The sequence below is a fragment of the Octodon degus genome, unplaced genomic scaffold (assembly GCF_000260255.1).
Source record: "Octodon degus isolate 3935 unplaced genomic scaffold, OctDeg1.0 scaffold00065, whole genome shotgun sequence".
Classification (NCBI taxonomy): Eukaryota; Metazoa; Chordata; class Mammalia; order Rodentia; family Octodontidae; genus Octodon; species Octodon degus.
In genome coordinates this window covers 7,550,064-7,568,661 of record NW_004524641.1, presented here as the reverse complement: position 1 = coordinate 7,568,661, position 18,598 = coordinate 7,550,064, and the positions used below count along the sequence as shown (strand labels likewise).

Here is an 18,598-nt window from a genome sequence, read left to right as displayed (position 1 = left end):
AGAACTTGGACCAGAGCAGTGGTTCCATTGCTTTTTATAGGACCATTTTGAGGGGCGAGCGGCTGGTTGCAATGCCAACATTCTGTCACAAGAGGGCAGCGTTAGAACAGAAAAAGCAGGAAAAGCACGCAGTACTAGAAACCGCAGCCAGTTTAACAATGTTGCTCAGCCATTTCTTACAGTGGGAAAGTCTGCCCTGCGTTTGGCCTTAATTCCATCACCTCATCTGTCGCTGTCATCTGTCATTATTACCTGGCAAATTTTAGTTCTGGAAAAAGATCTCTTCACTGATTTTCTCCCTAAAATAAAATGTGCTTTGTCCTTTGTCTTTGACATTCATACATACATACATACATACATACATATTATTTTTCCCCTACACTTTAAAAGAAAAAAATAGGGCTGGGGAGATGGCTCAGTGGAATAAGCGCTTCCCTGGCAAGTGCAAGGGCCTGAGTTCAAGCCCTGGTTCTGCCAAAAAAAAGAAAAAAATAACACAGCCACAAAGTTCCTGAAAAGAGTTTTAGATGCTGTCCCTCTGTCTCACCTACTATTTGACAAATTCCCTTCTGTCCTCCCCACCAGGAGCTGCTTGGGGATCATTTGAGTTCTCACACACAAGCCACACCTTGCTCTTCCACGTTTAGCATCTCTGAACCAAGAGTGCACAGTGTAACCAGGCAGGCCTGGTGTCACCCGCAACCTCAACGTTTATCTGACCTGTGTTCCACAAAGGCATTTTCAAGCACTGCAGTGTTCATAAGATCTCAAGGACAGGCCCGTTCCCCCCCATGCAGGTCTGTCTCTCCTTCCATCTGCATCTCTGAATCTTCCGCTCCCTCATTTCACTCCATTCTTTTCCAACAGGGAAGGGCACCATTACTGGGAGACATTTTTATGCGTGCATTTATTGAGCCTGTAAACTCGAAGGGCGCCTGCCCACAGCACTTGCTTGTAACCTCTTTCTCCGCATGTGCTTGGGTGGTGCTATTGGTTAAAAACTGATTGTGGATTTATTCTGGGTTCTGCATGACGCGACTTGTATTTAGTTTTGTCTCCACATTATTCTTGTTTGGGTGCATGCAAAGCCATGCACGGGCTGGCCAGATGGGCTCTCCTCTGGAACAGGCTGGCATCCACTTTGCTGTGTCCTCGTCACACCACCCCCAGCAGCTGGGCTGACCCCTTCAGCTATACCTTAAAAGCGGACTAAAGGGAGGTGCTTGCAAAGTGGCGCCCTGTCTTTGCTGTTTGTTCGAAAACACCTTTGACTTAGAAACATCTTTGCTTTTTCTGCTTGGTAAGAAATCCCTTTAACAGCCCGGTCTCCTAGCCTGGTAAACTCTGAGGTTGGGTTCTGTTATATCTTTTATCTGAAAAACCTCGGAGGATTTGATAAATTCTACTCGTAAATCCAAGCCCACAAACTAAAAGTAGGTGCTACAAAACTTCATGACAGGTATCCTTGAAGGCCTAAAGTGGAAAATTGTAAAAATATTTCTTTTGTAAGAATTTACACTTCTGGGTCTACATATTTGAAGAATCAATTTGTCCCTTAGTATTGACCAATGTATATCTATATGAACCATGAATATGAGCTCTTTTTGAGTTAGTAATGTGAACGTGAGTTAAATATTAATAATAAAAAGATCTGATGCCCCTTGAAGTTACAGTACAGGATTAAGAAAAAATCTTATCGCAGAGCATGTTCGAAACTGTCTGATTGTGAGCTACCATGAGAAGCCAGCCATTTGGGGGCGTGCCTGTGGCCCCATTGGTTCCATTAGTTCCTGGGTGCAGGCATATTAGCTGGGGAGCAGTGTTAATGAGCCAGTGATGTGGGCTTAAGATCATTCCTGTTTTTGTACTGTATCTGTGTTTATAATGAAACACACTCACAAAATGACTCGTGTGAGAAACCCTGCTTTAAGAAAGCGCAGTGTACCACAATTCAGACATACAAAGCAGATAAATGAAGGGGTGATTAGTGGCAGTACAAAAGGATTCTTTGATTTGCGGCAGGATTGTCAGAAGGATTCCTTTGAATGCGGGCTCCCCCAGAGAGCTGAAGTGTTTTGCCCATCATCCAGCCCACTTGACATCCAGACTGGGGACAGAGAAACTTGGAATTTAAGTGTTGAAAGCCATCATTAGGTGAAGATTAATATGAAGTGAATATAGAGATTCTCTGTTATTTAAATAGTAGAAAAATATCATTTGCTTTTTGGAAATATAGAAAACCTATTCGTGTGTATGAATATTAATGAAGTTGGAAATAATTTTCACTATTTGTAGAGCACCTACTACGTGCTGGGAACCATCCAGTGCTCTATCTACATATTATTTCCATTTAGTCCTGCTATTACTCATAAAATAGACCCTGCCTGTTCCACAAATCAGGGTTGTTGAGTCCCTGGAGAATAATGAACAGAAATGAGTTTTTTGCCCAGGTCTACCAAGGCTGTGCTTTTCTCATCCTGCTGCCTCTGCAAATTTCCCCTCCTAAGTGCCTTGACCCTGGGGGCCTCTGTGTGGGTGCCCTTTGCCTGGGGTCACCATCTTGCACCTGCACAGGCTTTGTGGACATATTTAACTCTGCTCATGCCAAAGTTTCTGAATGGCTACAGCCACACATGCCCTTTCTGCTGACCACACATCAAGTGCTGAGATCTCACTCATGGCTTCAGGGTGGTCCCTAGCTGGGGAGCACAGCACAGCTGGGAAGCGGGGCTCACCTGCAGTGGGCATGGGTGAGGCCTAGAGGCATGCTTGGGTGGTGCTAAGCAGGACTTGAGGAGGAAGCAGAAAGCTGGAGAAAGACAGCACTGAGGTCAGTGGGGCCAAGCCGGGACAGGTCTCACAGGTGGTATATGTGAGCCCAGGCTGTGTGATGTGGAGGGAGTCAGGAGCTGAGTGAGGGGACTGAGCATCCATGCAGGCTGCATGTGACAGGCTGGAGTCACAGCGTGGTACACAAACCTTAATGCCCAGCATTTCTAAAAATATTGCATGAAATTATTCTCAGACTATGTATAGAAGGTATACGTGAAACCCAGGTGGACTTGGGTCCTATTCCCAAGGTATCTCATGTTGTGTATATAAATAGAGCCACATCTGGAGAACATAGGAAATCTGAAGTACTTTGGGTCCCGGGCATTTCAGGGAAGGGATACTCAACCTGCATTGCAGTAAGGATGGCTGCAGTTTGTTAAGCGGTTGTTTTGAGTCAGACACTGTGCCAAGCGCTTTGGCACACGATCTCATTTCACTTTGGTGAGCATTAAAGCCAAGTGCACAGCCCAGCTCTCACTCGCTGTATAGTGGAGGGAGAAGGAGGCGGGATTGAGTGGATGGCCCTGGGAGAGAAGTGGAGTAGGCAGGAGGAGGAAAACAAGGGACATATTGGTGACATCAAAAGGCTGTGTTTTGAGAGCCCATTGCCCCTAGTTATGTAGTGGAACTGGTGCCTAGTGATGAAACATGCAGTCTTCCCAGTGCTACCTCAAGGCTCTGGTGCTTACACTGCCTGTCTGAGGTGAGCAGGGAGTGATCCCCTAGTCTCTGTCCCTGCTACAGAAGTCTGTCTAGGGTCACTGGCTGGTCCAGCACTTTTCATAGGCAGAAAGCCTGAGAAAGGTTCGGGCCTTTGCTTAAGGTCTTAGTACAGTCCAGGACTGCCAGCCGGCTCCGCTACCCCATGTTACCACCTGCTTGTGTTCCAGGTTTCCCCAGAAGCAGAGCTGGAGACCAGGGCTGGCTGGGGCCAGGGGGCTGTGCAACATGATCTCCCACTCCTATCCCTCTTTGCAGGAGGATAAGGCGTTAACTGCCTGCCAACCCACCTCTAGGTGGCAACGGTGGGGATGTTGCGGGTGGGACTCTGGAAGTGGGCACGGTCTGTCCAGGAAGCTGCCCTGACTGTTCAGGTGTATGGGGGTGGGGGCGGGGGTCCGGCGGGGCTGCAGCAGCGTCTGCTAAATCCACCTTCATAGTTTGAAGTCATTTTTACATTTTTTAGAATTTCCACTTCCCGTTCGAAAGTCCTAAGTAAATTGCCATCTCCGCAACTCTGGACTCTCCCTTCACCGCTGGGCCGTGTTCACTGCGCAGGTGCTGACTGCCGTCCCCTCTGTGTCGCTGAAAACTTTTTCTCTCGGACGGCCTCTCAGAACGTTCACGGGCAGATGAACGGAAGTGAGAAAGTGCTTCTGGAGAGTTCCCACGAGATGAGCACCGGGACGGGCCGACCCAGAGAGGGGCTGACCCAGAGAGGGTGTCAGCTTAGCCGAAACCACAACAGAGCGCCCTCCGAGGAAGGCCCAGGCCTCCCTCAGGCCCGTGCACAGCTTCAGGCTTGAGACTCGGAGCTGGAGGATTGCTCCCGTAAGCGACATGGCATCAGTTCCGCTGACCAAGAGAATATTTGGATGCGTATTTATTTGATAATTTCTTTCTAAGGCTGCGCAGGGTCCTGCCCAGGGTTCCAGTGTAAGTAAGACAAAGCATCTGTGGACTGCAGGGACAGCAGTTAGTCTTTAGAGCAAAAGGGTTCCTTGGCCACCTCTAGCTCTCATTTATTGCAGTGCTCAACCTGTACCGCCACGTCCGTGCTCACTTCTAAGTAAGCTTGTCCAAAAGTACTCTGACTCTGTTGAAAGTAAAGTTTGAGAGTTTTGAACTTACAAATTCTTCTGGATGAAGTTTCCAAGCCCGAATTCCAAGATCATCCCTTTCCTGCACCCCCGCTAGGGATGGGACCCAGGGCCTTGAGCGTGCTGAGCAAGCCCTAGAGCAGGTGTTGTAGTGTGGGACCCCTCGCCCTTAAATTTAAGGGGATCTAATGTGAAGGGAAAGAGAGAGGGCGCACGGAGCCCGCACTCAGGCTGGCAGGAGAGTGGTGTTTCTGGAGACAAGGAGAGTGTTACGCCAAATGCCCACTCCTGGATACCCACTCGCCCGGGCTTCTCCTCACAGAGGAGCCTGGGATGGGGTACAGCACAGCGTAGTTGGCAGTGCCACCATGACTGAATGTTGTTATAGGTGATGAACCCTCAGTAAGTTGGGATCTCCAGGAACAATCCAAGAATAAATTCAGTACTTGGTCTTTCTGGCAAGAGCAATTCTCTGGTAAGAAAAGCTTAGGTGAGTGTCATAGCCTGTCTTTCTTTATGTATCATGGGGTGACAAACTGCCTGTGTCAGGGCTGGGAGGTAAGAAAGGAGAAGACTGCTTACTCTGTAACAAATAGCTTCTACCTTCATAGTTCCTTTGCATTACACCTAGCAAATAGCTGTAGGCATCTAACCTGCGTGGACTTTTCAAGTTTTAAAATAGTCTTTAATACTGGAAAAGTACAAATTAGCCAAAAGTGTCCTTTTAGAAGTGTTTGGGTGGTAGAAAAATGAAATAGTCTGATAGAGCTCCAAGGAACATGCTATTCTAGAGAATTTATGAAAGGCTGTGATTTATCATAATCTGTCTTATGTTTTTACTAGAAATTGAAAATTATTCTGCGGTACCCAACTCATAGAGTATTGCTATCTTAGTTCTGGGTATATTTTCTGGGGTGAATTTGTTTGCAATTGCCTTTCTGCGAAATGTGTTAGCATGCTATTCCTAAATTTTCCCCCTTTATTCTTTTCTGAAATAATGATCTTATTTTTCTGAACATAATTTTGTATGGTAATAGATGGATGGAAACAATTTGCCATGGCTCAAGAAACTGGATTCTTAGGGACATTTATCTTAGTAATTGATTACAGTGTCCCTAACTTGACCTTAATAACAGTTGCCTATTATCATGTAGTAGATTCGTGAAGGGAAAAACTCCCTTCTAGCTCAGAATATTACCCTTTTCTTATTTTTAAAATTTTTTTTAGGGAAGAGTCTACAGGGTGTTCAGGGTCTCACTACTAAATCAGACTAGTAGTGATCCGCCTGTTTACAGCCTCCTAAGAGCTGGGATTACAGGCGCACGCCACTATGCCCAGACTTCAGAGTATTACCCTTGCACTTAGTTTGTACCTTGTAGAATTAATGTCCAGGTGATTTCAAGGGCTGTTTGCATTATTTGAAACTAGTCAGGATTATATCCAAACATTATCACCAATGATGCATATAGAGAGTAAATTACTTTCTTAGCACTGTTTCACAAGCTTTTAAATCATTGTCTGATGGCATTTTATAAACCAGCCGCACTGTGTGTCTTCAGATGCTGTCATTACTGTGCTAAGGCTGTGAGAGGCAGCATAACACCAAAAGCTTGGAAGCCGTTGTCAGCCGTGGTTAGGATCTCGCTCTACCACTTCCTGTGTGAACCGAGGCCCTGTGAATGCGCCACTCAGCTCCTCAGTTTCCTCATTTCTCCCAGAGAGACAGACATAGTTGCATCCCTATTCTGGTTTCCTATTTAAGCATTATAAGCAAGACCATCTCAATTAGATCTCACACTATGTTGAGTAAAAGGAGCCAGACATACACAAGAATGTCTGGTCTGTCTCCGTTTATATGAGGTTCTGAGACAGGCAAAATCCCTTTACGATGATGGAATCTAGGGCAGTGGTTTCCTCTAGAAGAGGACTAGAAAGGAGTTACAGAAGGGAACTTTTGGGTCTGATAGGAGAAGTGATTCACACCTTGACTTGGGTGTTGATGGTGCTGACGACACACGGCTGTGTACACTTGCCAAAATGTGTGGAACAGTGATTAAATCAGATGTTTTATTTTGTACAAATTGTACTTCAAGGAAAAGGCAGTTTGCTCATCTATTAAATGTTTAGTTTTCTAATGACCTTCTTTTTTTGGTTCTCAGGATGCCGTGACCATCTGTACACTGGGGATTGGGACAGCCTTTGGAGAGTCCATTCTGGACAACACACCCCGCCATGCGACCATCGTTACCAGGGAGAACAGCGAGCTGCTCCGCATCGAGCAGAAGGACTTCAAGGCACTATGGGAGGTGAGCCCTGAGGCTTCTTTGTCAATTAATGCAGTTTCGGATGAGACAGAGAGCTGCCGCGTGGATAATGGCATTACGGTCAAGCCTTAATGTGTTCCGTTCTGAGCTGGGAGATGGAATTTAATTTTCAAAACTTGTTTTTGAAATGAGTGAGTGAAAAAGCCATTTTGACACAAGATGTCTTTTTTTTTTTTAATTTAGTGCTTGCTCAATTTTCTGTAGTTTGACATACCTTATAATTATTTCTTGAATGACCATAGAGTGTTTTCTATATTTTCTGTCTTCCTATCCCACAGATGTATTCTTACCCAGGGAACAAAATACTTTGACATTTTCTTTTGCATTTTAAAATTCACTATTGACACGTTCCCCCAGGAAAGTGGAATGAATGGGGTTAACATCTGCTTCATTTAAATGCTTTTAAAAACGATGTGCGCTAAGGTATGGGAAATGGAGGTGCAGAATCCTCTCTGGTTATTCTCCAACTCCAGCATGCAAGGTGGCACGGCAGTGGGTGGATGCAGTTGGTCCTGGCGGCTTTTGCAAGTCTCCAACGTTTACCTGTGTCCCTTAGGGTACTGCACTCATTTACGCCAAGTATCAGGCGTAAATCATCTTCTATGCACTCACGGCAAATGCCGTGAGCACTTAGAAAGGCCCGAAGAGGCCTTGCCTCTTTCATGCTTGCTCCTTTTCAGTCCTATTTTGCTTCTGATTTTAACCTGTGGTTGTTCCTTGTCTTTGTCTCCGGCTCAGTTATGTCCAGGAGTCCACCTACCGAGCTGGCAGGCTTCATCACTTGTCCCAGTGTGGCTAAGATTTTAAACTTGATCTAAAGAGAATTTTGTGTAATCAAATCGTTTCCTCCAGAGCCAAACAAATGACAGATGCATTTAGAGAGCCGGCCTGCAGGTGAATGAGTGGTGCTTTGCCTTAAAAGTCAGGCAAAGCGTTGGAGGGCCTCAGTGGTGGGACCTGCTACTTTTATTCTTGGCAGTAGTGAATAAATTGCAGGGTTGCTTGTTTGAAATGTTTCTCTTAGAAAATATTAAAGAGCTCCAACCGCTCTGTAAAGTTCGAGACAAAAGCCAGTTTTAGGAAGGAAAAGTCAAAATCGGTTGGCGTGAGGCATGCATAGAGAGGCCTTTCTGTCAATTAGAAGGGGTGAAGCTTGAGGCAAATAAGCCTTTTTTATTTTTTGGCTCTTTCATTTTAAAAGGTAAACTGAAAAGTCTTTTTCAAAAGAGGAATTTGGGAATCCGGTTTAAGAATGAAAATGATTCCTACCTGTGATGTGTGTCATTATAGCCACGTCTGTGGGATGACTTACTCAAGTTGCCGATAGAAGATGGCTTGTGGAAATATTAGAAAATTCATTTTAATGAGGAGCTCTCAGTACTGTGAAGGAAGTTCTTGAGAAACTGGGCCCATGAAGGTTAAAACAAACGTATTAAAATATTTTCAAACAATGTACAAAAGAATAGTGCAACAGGCACGCACCCACCCTCCCGGCCACCCTGCCCCAGGCAGCAGCTGTTAACATGCAGTGCATCTGTTTTATCTCTGGTTTTGTTTTTGTGTTTTACAGAGTCACTTTAATGCAAGTGATAGATGTCGGGGCAGTGCACGCTAAATATCCAACAGATATCTAAAGAAAATAGTGTCCTGCTACGTACTCATAATACCATATTCTCACCTACAAGATTAGTGATAATATCCTAATAGCATCTAATACCCAGTCTATGTGTTAAATTTTTCTGATTGTTCAAAAACGTCTTTTATAGCTTTAAAAGTAAGTTATTTATTTATTTATTTATTTATTTATTTATATTTGATACAAGGTCTCACTATGCAGCTTGGACTAATAGCGATCCTCCTATTTTCAGCTTCCCCAGTGCTGGGATTATAGACATGCACTACCATGCCGGGTCTCAGTGGCCGGCTCACTGCACCCAAGGGCGTGGCCAGCATGGCATATAGTGCCAGGATCGAACCCCAGTCCTTGCACTTGCCCAAGCAGGTGCTTAGTCCGCTGAGCTATCTTGCCAGCCTTTTTTTATAGCTTTTTAAAATAAGGCTCTGGGCACAGACTCATATGTTTGAGTGTAATACTGAAACCTCTCTTTTCTGTCTCTTAGCTCTCTCCTTCCCTTCCTTTTTCTCCTCCCTTCCCTTGGCATTGACTTTCTTAAAATATCAGCTCAATGTCCCCCAAATTTAAGACTTGTCTGTTTTCTCATGGTGTCTTCTTTTCAACCTCTACCCCAAGTTTCCTATAAGTAAAAGTTCATGCACTAGCTTAACAAGACTGAGTGAATACTTTTTGGCGAGAAAACATGCAGAGTAATACGGAGCACTGCAGGGGCTTGGGGTCTGCTTGCCTCGCCACCCGAGATGCTGTTGGTCCCCTGCTAAGTTTTACCTGAGTACGTTTTAGAGCTGTTTCCACAGACATTTCTCCAAGAGGAAAATTATTAAATGGGGATATTGGTGCTGAAGGCTGGTTGCGCTATCCAAAACTTTCCGACTGTTGTTGGCTCCGTGGGCCCAGGTTCTCATCTGTCACCTCTGGGCTTGCTTAGCTACCCTGCCAGTGAGTGAGCGAGTGTGCTGAGGTAAGAGTCAGGCAGCATTCAGAGCTGAAGAGCATAGGTGGGGGTTTTAGTCTTCTACAGGTGAGGGACTGGATCTTGTAGTGAGAAATTAGATGCTTCATTTCATTTGCTTTTTCATGCAACTAAGCGCAGAGGGTGAAGTAGGTGCTCAATCATTGTTCTGACTATTGAAAGTGAGAGTACAGTAAACTCCGTTATCTAGCAGTCTGTGAATGAGAACTTGGTGAGCATGTGTGCTCGTGTGTGCGTGCATGAGTGTGTGTGTGTATGTGTGCACACATTACATACTTAATAATGCAAATACCTTCAGACAGAAAGACTGAAAGATTCTTATTTTACTGTTTTCATTCAACAAATGCGTAGTATCTCCTATGTGCCAGGTAACAGAGAACATGATGGGCAGAATGCTGTTTTCAGGGCAGGGTTTCAACCTTACTTGGAAGAGAAAGAGAATTTAAAATAAGCCAATAATACAGTCACAGAGTATAACATATGATTGGCATTAAATACATTTCACATCTAGTCTTTGAATATTGGTGAGCCGCTCATGGCACAGATGGCTCTAATCTGCAAGCAAAGCATTTGCTATCCAGAGCACCTATGCCCTGCTTTTGTCAGTTGATAGGATTTGTAGTGCAGCCATTTTTGTATTATGAGCAGTATCTGTTAGCAGAATTAAAATCCAAATGCATACTGTCATCTGAAAGCCATGTTACCTTGATCAGCTGCGTATCAGAAGGGCAGGACCATGTGGGGTTAAGGTTATGTGGCTTCCAGATTCAAATGGAAATATCACTGAGCTGTGTGATCCAGCCCAGGTAGGGTGGGGCTTGCTCTTTGTTATCCAGCATCGTGGGTAACGTCTCTAGTGTCAGACCTCAGAGTCAGGGTTGGGTTGGAGGCTCCAAACTGTGACAATGAGAAACCTCAACAGTGTTTCCGACTTGTCCTTTCATCTCATTTGACTGTTTGCTTTTGACGAATATGATGGTGGGCCCATTTTAAGGCGAGCTCCCTGATACTCAGTTTTGTGTGCTGTCTGTGCTCTTGATGGCATTTGAAAGCGCTGAAACCTGACATACTGAGTTACTTCTAACTGAAAATTATGGCTCTTGATCATTAATAGGTACCATAATCTAAAAATAGTCCTTTCTTTGAAGTATTTTTATGACATACTTTCACTTTTAGGCTGAGTGAAGTGTCTTATGCTCAGGGGACTGCGTGGGCAGCCCAAACCTAGGGAATTCCTGTTCTCACTAGGTCCAAGACAAGTTTCCCAAGCCCCCGCAGGGGGGCCCTAAGGTTTTGAGCCACCTCTGAGGTTTTGAAATCCAATTACATCTCAAATACCTCTTGCTTTATGTTGCCTCTTTTGTTGTAAGTTAAAAAAAGGTAGCACCCAGGGTATTCTAAATTTGTCATAAATGTATCCAGCAGTGCTTAGTCAGGTATTTGTACAAATACATCCAGTAAGACCAGCATTCCCTAAGATATAACGGAGGCACCAGCTTGATGCTTTTCTTTGTGCTCAGTAGCTTTTCTAATGTCAACTACTTTCTTTTCACCTTCTTTCCATGTTTTAGTTTCCAGTTCATGGTCAGACTTGAGGGTGCTGGGTTGATCCATCTGAAATTCAGGTCATGCTTTCTTAGGTTGAGTGAGTGGTAATGCGTTTATTTGGACTTGGTCAATGATACCTCTCTCCTTCCTCTCCCGCCCCTTTGATAGTAGGACATATATGTCACTCAGAGTATAAAACATCTCATTTCTCCGTAACATCTTAGGAGGATAAAAGAGACAGGCAGAGAAGGGAGGGGAGAGTTGGTGGTAATGTTCCTGAATTATATCCAGAAGAAAATTAATTTGAAAATCTTGGATACCATTTTTAGTTCTTGAGACCATTATAATTTATAATTTAAACTCCTTGACACCAGTGGTATTTTATATTCTCAGTAAGGAAGTTAAATGGCAAAGCAGTTAAGTGTAGGCTTGGGAATTTAAACCAGTTATTAATAGTTGATCCAAGACTATAGGTATTTATGATGGATGGTGGCTCTTGGAGTAAATATAAAACTAACTTACTACCTCCTTCCATGAATATATTCTCTGCACATGTAGTTTAGAAGGTTTCCAAAGGTTTAGCACAGAAGGAGGGGGTTTTGCTTGCTTTCTTCCCTCCTTCATGCGCAGTGTTGTTGGAGGGGGCTTTCTGGTTGTGGCATATTTTGACATCTTCACATGAAATCGTCCATATACACGAGATTGGTTGAGGTGATGTGGGCAGCGCGTTCAGGAAGTAGATGCGGGAGGCAGCCTGGGTCAAATCTGTAAAACTTGCTCCTGGCGGTCCATGAACTGTGTGCCACCTTTTCACCGAGTTCAGTTTCTATGACTTGAACATCTTTCTGGGAAAAATAATTTTCTTTTACTGTGAGTCACATTTAAGCACTTTCAAAATAATAATAATCCCATAATAATAATAAAGCTTATCAATACATTCTTTGAAAATTTAAAGGCAGTAGTAAAATGAAACTCTTTCAAAGTAAAGGCAATATTTTTTATTTGTAGTCTGATCTGTTTTACAGGAAAAATGGTGGCTTAATTGTAATTGTTATCTGGGAATCTTTTGGTAGACTGCTGGGGTTTTAGTCTCACCAAGGCAAAACATGTCACGGAGAACTATTGTTTGGATGTGATGACTGGTATAGTTGAGTTTGTTCCCCAGCAGTTTTTAGTCTAAGTAAATATTGTCACTGCCTGAAAGTCTATTTCATGCTTTATGAGATATAAAGCTGAATGGTAGAAATAAGAAAAAAAAAGTCTGTGTTTCTATCTTAGGAAAAGAAAACAGCAGATAGGGATATCTCCAAAAGCAATGACTGCCATTGAAGAAATATGTTTCCATCTATCTCCATTCTGTAATTTTCAAAGCAATATTTTTTTTTTCTGGAAGATTCTACCAGGTATGTTGGCACTGATGAAAAGCTTTTTAGTTGTTTCTGTTTAGTGCCTCACTTAGAACAGATTGGGGAAAAAGCCCTTTTTCATTAATAATATTTCAAGGCACTGTAAGAATAAGATTTGTTGGTACGACAGCAGTGTAGTCTTTGCTGATGGCTTTGAAAAACATATTAGAGTAATAGCTTTAGAAGGCATCGCCTCTTGCTTACATAGGCTTAATGTTCCTATCTGTCTGTGGATATCAGAAAAATGAAATCCAGATACCTAAAACATAGCATCTCAGAACCTGAATGTCTCAGGAGTTCCTTGGGTGGATTTTAATTCTATTTATCATGCTAACTATCTCAGGTTGTTCTACTTCTGCGTCCATGGCAGGCTTGCCAGGTGGAGCAGCTTTGAGATGATTCGTCAGGCCGGGATCCTGAGGCAGGATCCACACCCTCATCCTCCCAAGGCAGCAGCCCTTGCTTACTTTTGGCAACTTCGGGGCTTATACTGTAGGATTGCTTCCCAGGCCAGAAATTTGCATCAAAGGGCTAAGAAAAATATATCCAAAAATAAACATGAAAGCCCAGACTTCATGCCAGGAACTCCAGCCACACACATCCTGTTGGCTGGATCTGTTGTCTCTCTCCTCACAGCTCTGATTCAAAACCAAGCAGAAGCGCACTCTGAGGACTTGGACCTTGGGTCAGTGCTTGGCTCTTGCTCCTGTGTCCTCAAGCTTTTTCATGGAGTGGCAAAATGTTTCAAGTCCTAAAAGGAAGGGAGTGAGGTTACTAGGAGGTAACTAAGGTTAAAAAAAAAAAAGAAATTTTTTCTTACTACCTCCGACTGTCTGGCTTTCCTGGAGAGCCGTCAGCGTTGCTCCCTCCCGTGGACTTAAGAGGCGCTCAGCAGCAGATGCGAATGGGGACCTCGCAGCGATAAAGGTCTGCTTTGCTGTCCAGAGAATGCAGAACTATTCACCGCATGTCTGAGAGCTTGGAGAGACAGGAAGAGGAGGACGTATGCTCTACAAGGTCAGAAGGGGTCTTGTGTTCTTCAGTGAAGGATGGCAGAGTAGGGAAATATTACCTGTCACAGTTGGCATTTGATTTGAGGAATTATTCTCAAGAACGTCTCTGGTTTTTTTAATTATGTTCTATCAGACCTAAATCTGGGCCACGGCACTGCCATAATTTGATTTCATCTCTGCTTGTGGTGTCTGTGTTGCGTGTGGAGGGTGGCGGCTCCTCTTTCTTCTATAAAGGATGTTTATTTAGTCACATGAGCTTCAATATGTTTCTAGAAGATAAATGTAATAGTCGGAGGATTACAATGATCACATCAGTATTAAATATGTATGTCTATCTAGTGACATATTTGAATGGCATATGTTAAAAATGAATTTTGAGCAAGGGAACAGGTTGGTGGGTATCTTGCCTGCCATTCTTGGACTAAGGAAGTCCTCAGTGCTTATGGGAATTCTGTTACATTATTGATAACTTGCCCTCCTACCCAAGCTGCGATCTCCCTGTTCTCTCAAGATGATGAGGGGGTCTGAACAGATCAAGGCTTAGCTGGCAGGTGCCAGGAATGCCCAGATGGCTGCCCAGTAGGCCTCTTGGCAGGGCACCGTGACCAGTAGACATTCCTCTGAGCTGAGGCTCCCTTGTTCATTTCCGGAGTGCACTGTGGCTGCTCCAGTTGGGCAGAAGTTGTGCTAACAGAGGTTCTGAGGTGCCTGTTTGGCTGTGTTTGCCCTGCACTGTTGACACCTCTCCCAACCTGTCTCCTGTACTTTGAGCCCACTTTATTCCCTCAGTTTACCCCCGGGGCAGCATGCCCTTCTGATAGCTGTTCAACCTGCTCCTGAGACTCTTCTGTGCAAACAGCAAGCTACTGGGCTCCCCCCTCACGGCCATTCAGAATCCATCTGCTTGCCTTTCTGTGGTTTATGACCCTGGGGAAAACAGCAACATAGACACAAGTATAAGATAAAGCTAAAGGAAGGCAAACTGAAAAATAGTCTGAGAAAGATAGCATGATAAAGATCATGGGGAAACTCAAAGGGAAGTGTTTCCCACCAAGTGTCTCTTTCAGAGAGAGAGAGAGAGAGAGAGAGAGAGAGAGAGAGAGAGTTCTAATTCCTATATGACAAGCAAGGAGCAAGGCTATTTCTCAATGTCCTTAAAAGCTTGGGGCCAGTTAACCAAATGATAGTGCTGGAGGCAGCCTTGGCCCAGGGGAAGGGGCAGGGCTCCTTCCTCCAAGATTGTGTGGTTGTGCTTCTTCCCCTCCTCCTCCTGGCTGGGCCCCTGGACAGGCTAAGGAAATGCTCCGTCTTACCGAGGAGGGTGTCATGTGCTGCACTTCAGGGGCCTGTGTTTGCTTTATTTCTTTGTAGTCTTCATCTGGAGAAACCCACTCAGAGGTTTAATAGGTCCCCCAGGCAAAGGCGGTCCTAGTTGGCAAACTTCAAGAACTTGAGACTTCTAGAAGGAACTCGTGGTGTGGACTGAGAATATTGTTAAGCTCTCTATGTGGTGAAAGCCCTCTCGGTAGTCATGGGATTTCCTTGCTTCCGTGGGTCCACGTTCCACTCATGTGGTGCCCCCAGGCTGCTGTAAGAAGTTAGGACACTGGGCAGAGGTCTGACACCAAGGAAAAAATGGAAAGAAGCCTGGTCACAGTGCTGGCCACTGAGTTCATGCAGTCTTGCTCCTGCTTGATTTCATTGACCTCAGTATTTTGAGCTGTCTAGCCCAAGCCAGTAAATGTAAGACAGACCTTCCAAAGGCCGTTCATGTGGCCAAGTGGTCGGGCTTGAAATTCTGATCTATTCCTGGCTTAAACCAGCTCTGCTGGATGCCTTGCTGCAGAGCTTCCTGGGTCATAGATGCCTCACTTCCTTCTGTCTCGCTGATTACAGGTATCCAGGATAGTGTCGATGGATTACTTACGTGCCTCATGTATTGGAAAATATACTGTCTATCTCCTTCTTTTAGTTTGCAAACAAAAGATAGTGCCACACATTTTGTGATGTAAAGGATAAAATGCAGGGCTGTGGTTTGTATTGTGTCAAAATATATTATAGGATACTTTTGGTATCTTTCATCATTTTTGTAGCTGTCGTTGAAACCGGTTCCAATTTTGAATTAGAGCTTGCTTTCTTTTTCTTTTTAAAGATTTCCCACGCCTGCAACTTCCCTAGAGCAATGAAATTTAAATTTCTAGAAGATGGGGCCTGAGGATCTGTTGCTCTTCTTTTTTTTTCTTTTTGGTATTGGGGATCAATCTTAGGACCTTGCACTTGCCAGGCAGGCGCTTAAGCCACTGCACTATCTCCTCAGTCCCTTTTGTTCCTTAAAAGCATCCCAAATAGATCCCGGGTTACCCAGAGCTGTGAAGCCAGTGTGACAGCAGCAGGTGTCGGTAGTGCTTTGTGCCTTTCTTCGCTTGCTGCTTCCCCTGTTACCCGGTTGGTGCTCTTGCCGTGGGCTAGGGTGCTGAGGTGGGATCATCCTGGCCCTTGTCAGTCTGTGTTAAGTTTACTAGGGTAGCTTTTCTTTCACAGTTCTGCTTTCACATTGGAGGTTCTATCAGATTTAAGTGGTAGTGGCACTCAGTGTTTGAGAGAGAAAATGGATTTATTCAAATCTTTCTGAATTATACGTTGCTTATTATGTTCTGGCTGTTGGTAATGTGAAAATAAGTTGCCAGATCATTTCCAGATTCCTCCATCCTTCAAGCACATGTTCTCTTAGCCACCAGCACTGGGGTGATCTCACATCAGATAGCTGCAGGAAGCTCCGCTGCTCCCTGTGCAAGAATGAGATTAAAGGGCAGGTCATGTGCTAGTGTTATGGTGAGAAGAGATTTGGGCTCAGAGATCCTGAGAATCTTTGGGGCCTTCAACCGTCCATGGTCTCTGCTTTGAGATTTCCTTCTCTAGGTTAAATTTCCAGGAGAATGCTAGTTTGAAAACTGAAAACTTTTGGTCTCTTGATATATAGGATTATATTTCTTTTGTTTTTGTGGTACTGGGGATTGAACCTGAGGCCTTGCACATGCTAGCCAAGGGCTCTACCACTGAGCTACATCCCCAGCCTGATCACATTTATTTTTGATAGCTTTAGCTGTATCATCAAGAATATTGAAGAATACCTATCACATCGTTCCGTGGACAGCATAGCTATTTTATTCTTATTCGTATATATAATATATGTATACATAAAAACATGTATCTTATGTGTAACACATTTTAGATATTATATAATATATATTATGCATATATAGATAAATGTAATATATAATATATTCAATTTTAACTAAAATGAAGGTAATTTGAGTTTTTTATACTACAATGAATTCTGAATAAGATCTCAGCTTAAACGCTTTTCAACCATGAGGAGACACTGACAAGTTTTAATAGGTATGTGGTGTCAGAGACATGTTCTATGAGGCACCTTTAGAGGGAACAAATTATGGGAACAGAGTATTCTCAATACATAAAACTAGCAAAAAATAAAATAAAATTCTTCAAAGCGCTAGATGAGAGCTAATGAGAGGTTTAACAGAGACAGTACAAAGAATCAATGTACTGGTGTAGCCAAATCTACAAAAGGAAACAGAAACATAGTTGTACATAGCTGACAGATACAGAATAAAAGGGAAGACAGAAAGAATTAAAGCTGACATATTTGCTAAGAGGAATTTGTACACACAGACATATACACACACTCCATCTATAGGACAAAAGCTAAATCAGAACAAAGTAATTGTAGCTCTATTCCCTGTATTCCTAAAGTAGAAAATAGATTTAAAAAATAAAGAGTGTATGACTCCTTTGTGTCCCTGCCAAGACGTAGGCAGAGAAAGAATGTACAACTTCCAAAACCACCACAGAGAAACGTTAGTCTTAAAAGTCAGAACCAGAGCCCCAGTAATAAAGCAAGCAGCACTCACTTCACACCGATACATTGCTTCACTTCAAATAAAAATTTATTGTGGAGATGCATGCCACTTAATGATTGAAGTGTTTGAAAGATTCATCCTATCCATAGATGTTTTACTTTACTGAAGCAGAACAGCTGACTTTTATTCACTTTTATTCTTAAAGACAAAAGCAATCTCCTTACATTCCCTCCTTCATTGCAAAAGTGTAGAAATAGAACATCTGGATGAAGTATGAGAAGTCACTTAAAGTGATTACCTACATTATGGGTGCAAGACAGGCTCTAGGAAGGAAGAATTCTTCTTCGTGGATGAAGTAGTGCTTGTCCTGTGGGAGAGAAAATACAATGAATAGGTGGATGGAGTAGAAGAATTTTTGCAAGATTATAAGTCAATAAAGAAAATCAAAATTTTGTACCATAATATTAGTCAGTGAGACTGAAAGAACAATCAAGGACATCAAAATTCCTTGGTTTGATTTTTGCTTCTATTGATAAAGCATTTTTCATTGTATGTCAATATTTCTGCTGAAAACAACTAGAAAAGTGGATCAATATATAAAAAAACACTTATGTCTGAAGAGTTGGAAGATTTTCCAAGGCAATAAATTTAAAGGCCAAGATTATGAAAAGAAAAGGAGATTTTAATAAGGAGCCCTAAATTCCATCTTTCTACTGTGGAATTTATAAATCTCATTATATCAGAAAATGTAACCAAAAAGTAATAGCTAAGACACTGAGAAAGTAAATACCTTATTATGGTTTTTCACAGTGTGAGGAGCAAACATTGGCATTCATAAGCAAGATGCAGAAATATATTCTGTATGATTTCATTTACATAAATGTGCCTGCTTTATACAGCAATTTAAATGAAAATATTAAAAGTAAAATGCTATTTTGTCTTTGGTGAGTAGAGTGGAGATAGTGGTATGGAAGCTGGAAAATTATTTTAGGTTGCTAGAAATATTCTACTTTTTGATCTCAATAGTGGGTTACAAAAGCATGTTCATGCTGTGAAAATTCACTAAGGTGTTTGTATACTTTCATGTAGTATGTTAAACTTCTATTAAGAACAAGGCAGACAACATAAAATTCAAACTGTATCCAACATTTATTTAATTTTTTAA

General features: G+C 43.0%; 1 protein-coding gene across 2 annotated transcripts in view; it reads left to right on the top strand.

The window, feature by feature from the left end:
- The window catches only part of Rapgef4 (Rap guanine nucleotide exchange factor 4), a 306,617-nt gene that overhangs the window by 66,958 nt on the left and 221,061 nt on the right, over nt 1–18,598 (top strand). The window contains exon 4 of one of the 2 annotated variants that reach the window (XM_004634752.1): nt 6,812–6,958. In XM_004634752.1, coding sequence (XP_004634809.1) covers nt 6,812–6,958 — 147 coding nt within the window. Of the gene's footprint in view, nt 1–6,811; nt 6,959–13,242; nt 13,557–18,598 lie in introns of those variants that run through there. The other variant, XM_023719129.1, reaches the window with a different exon arrangement.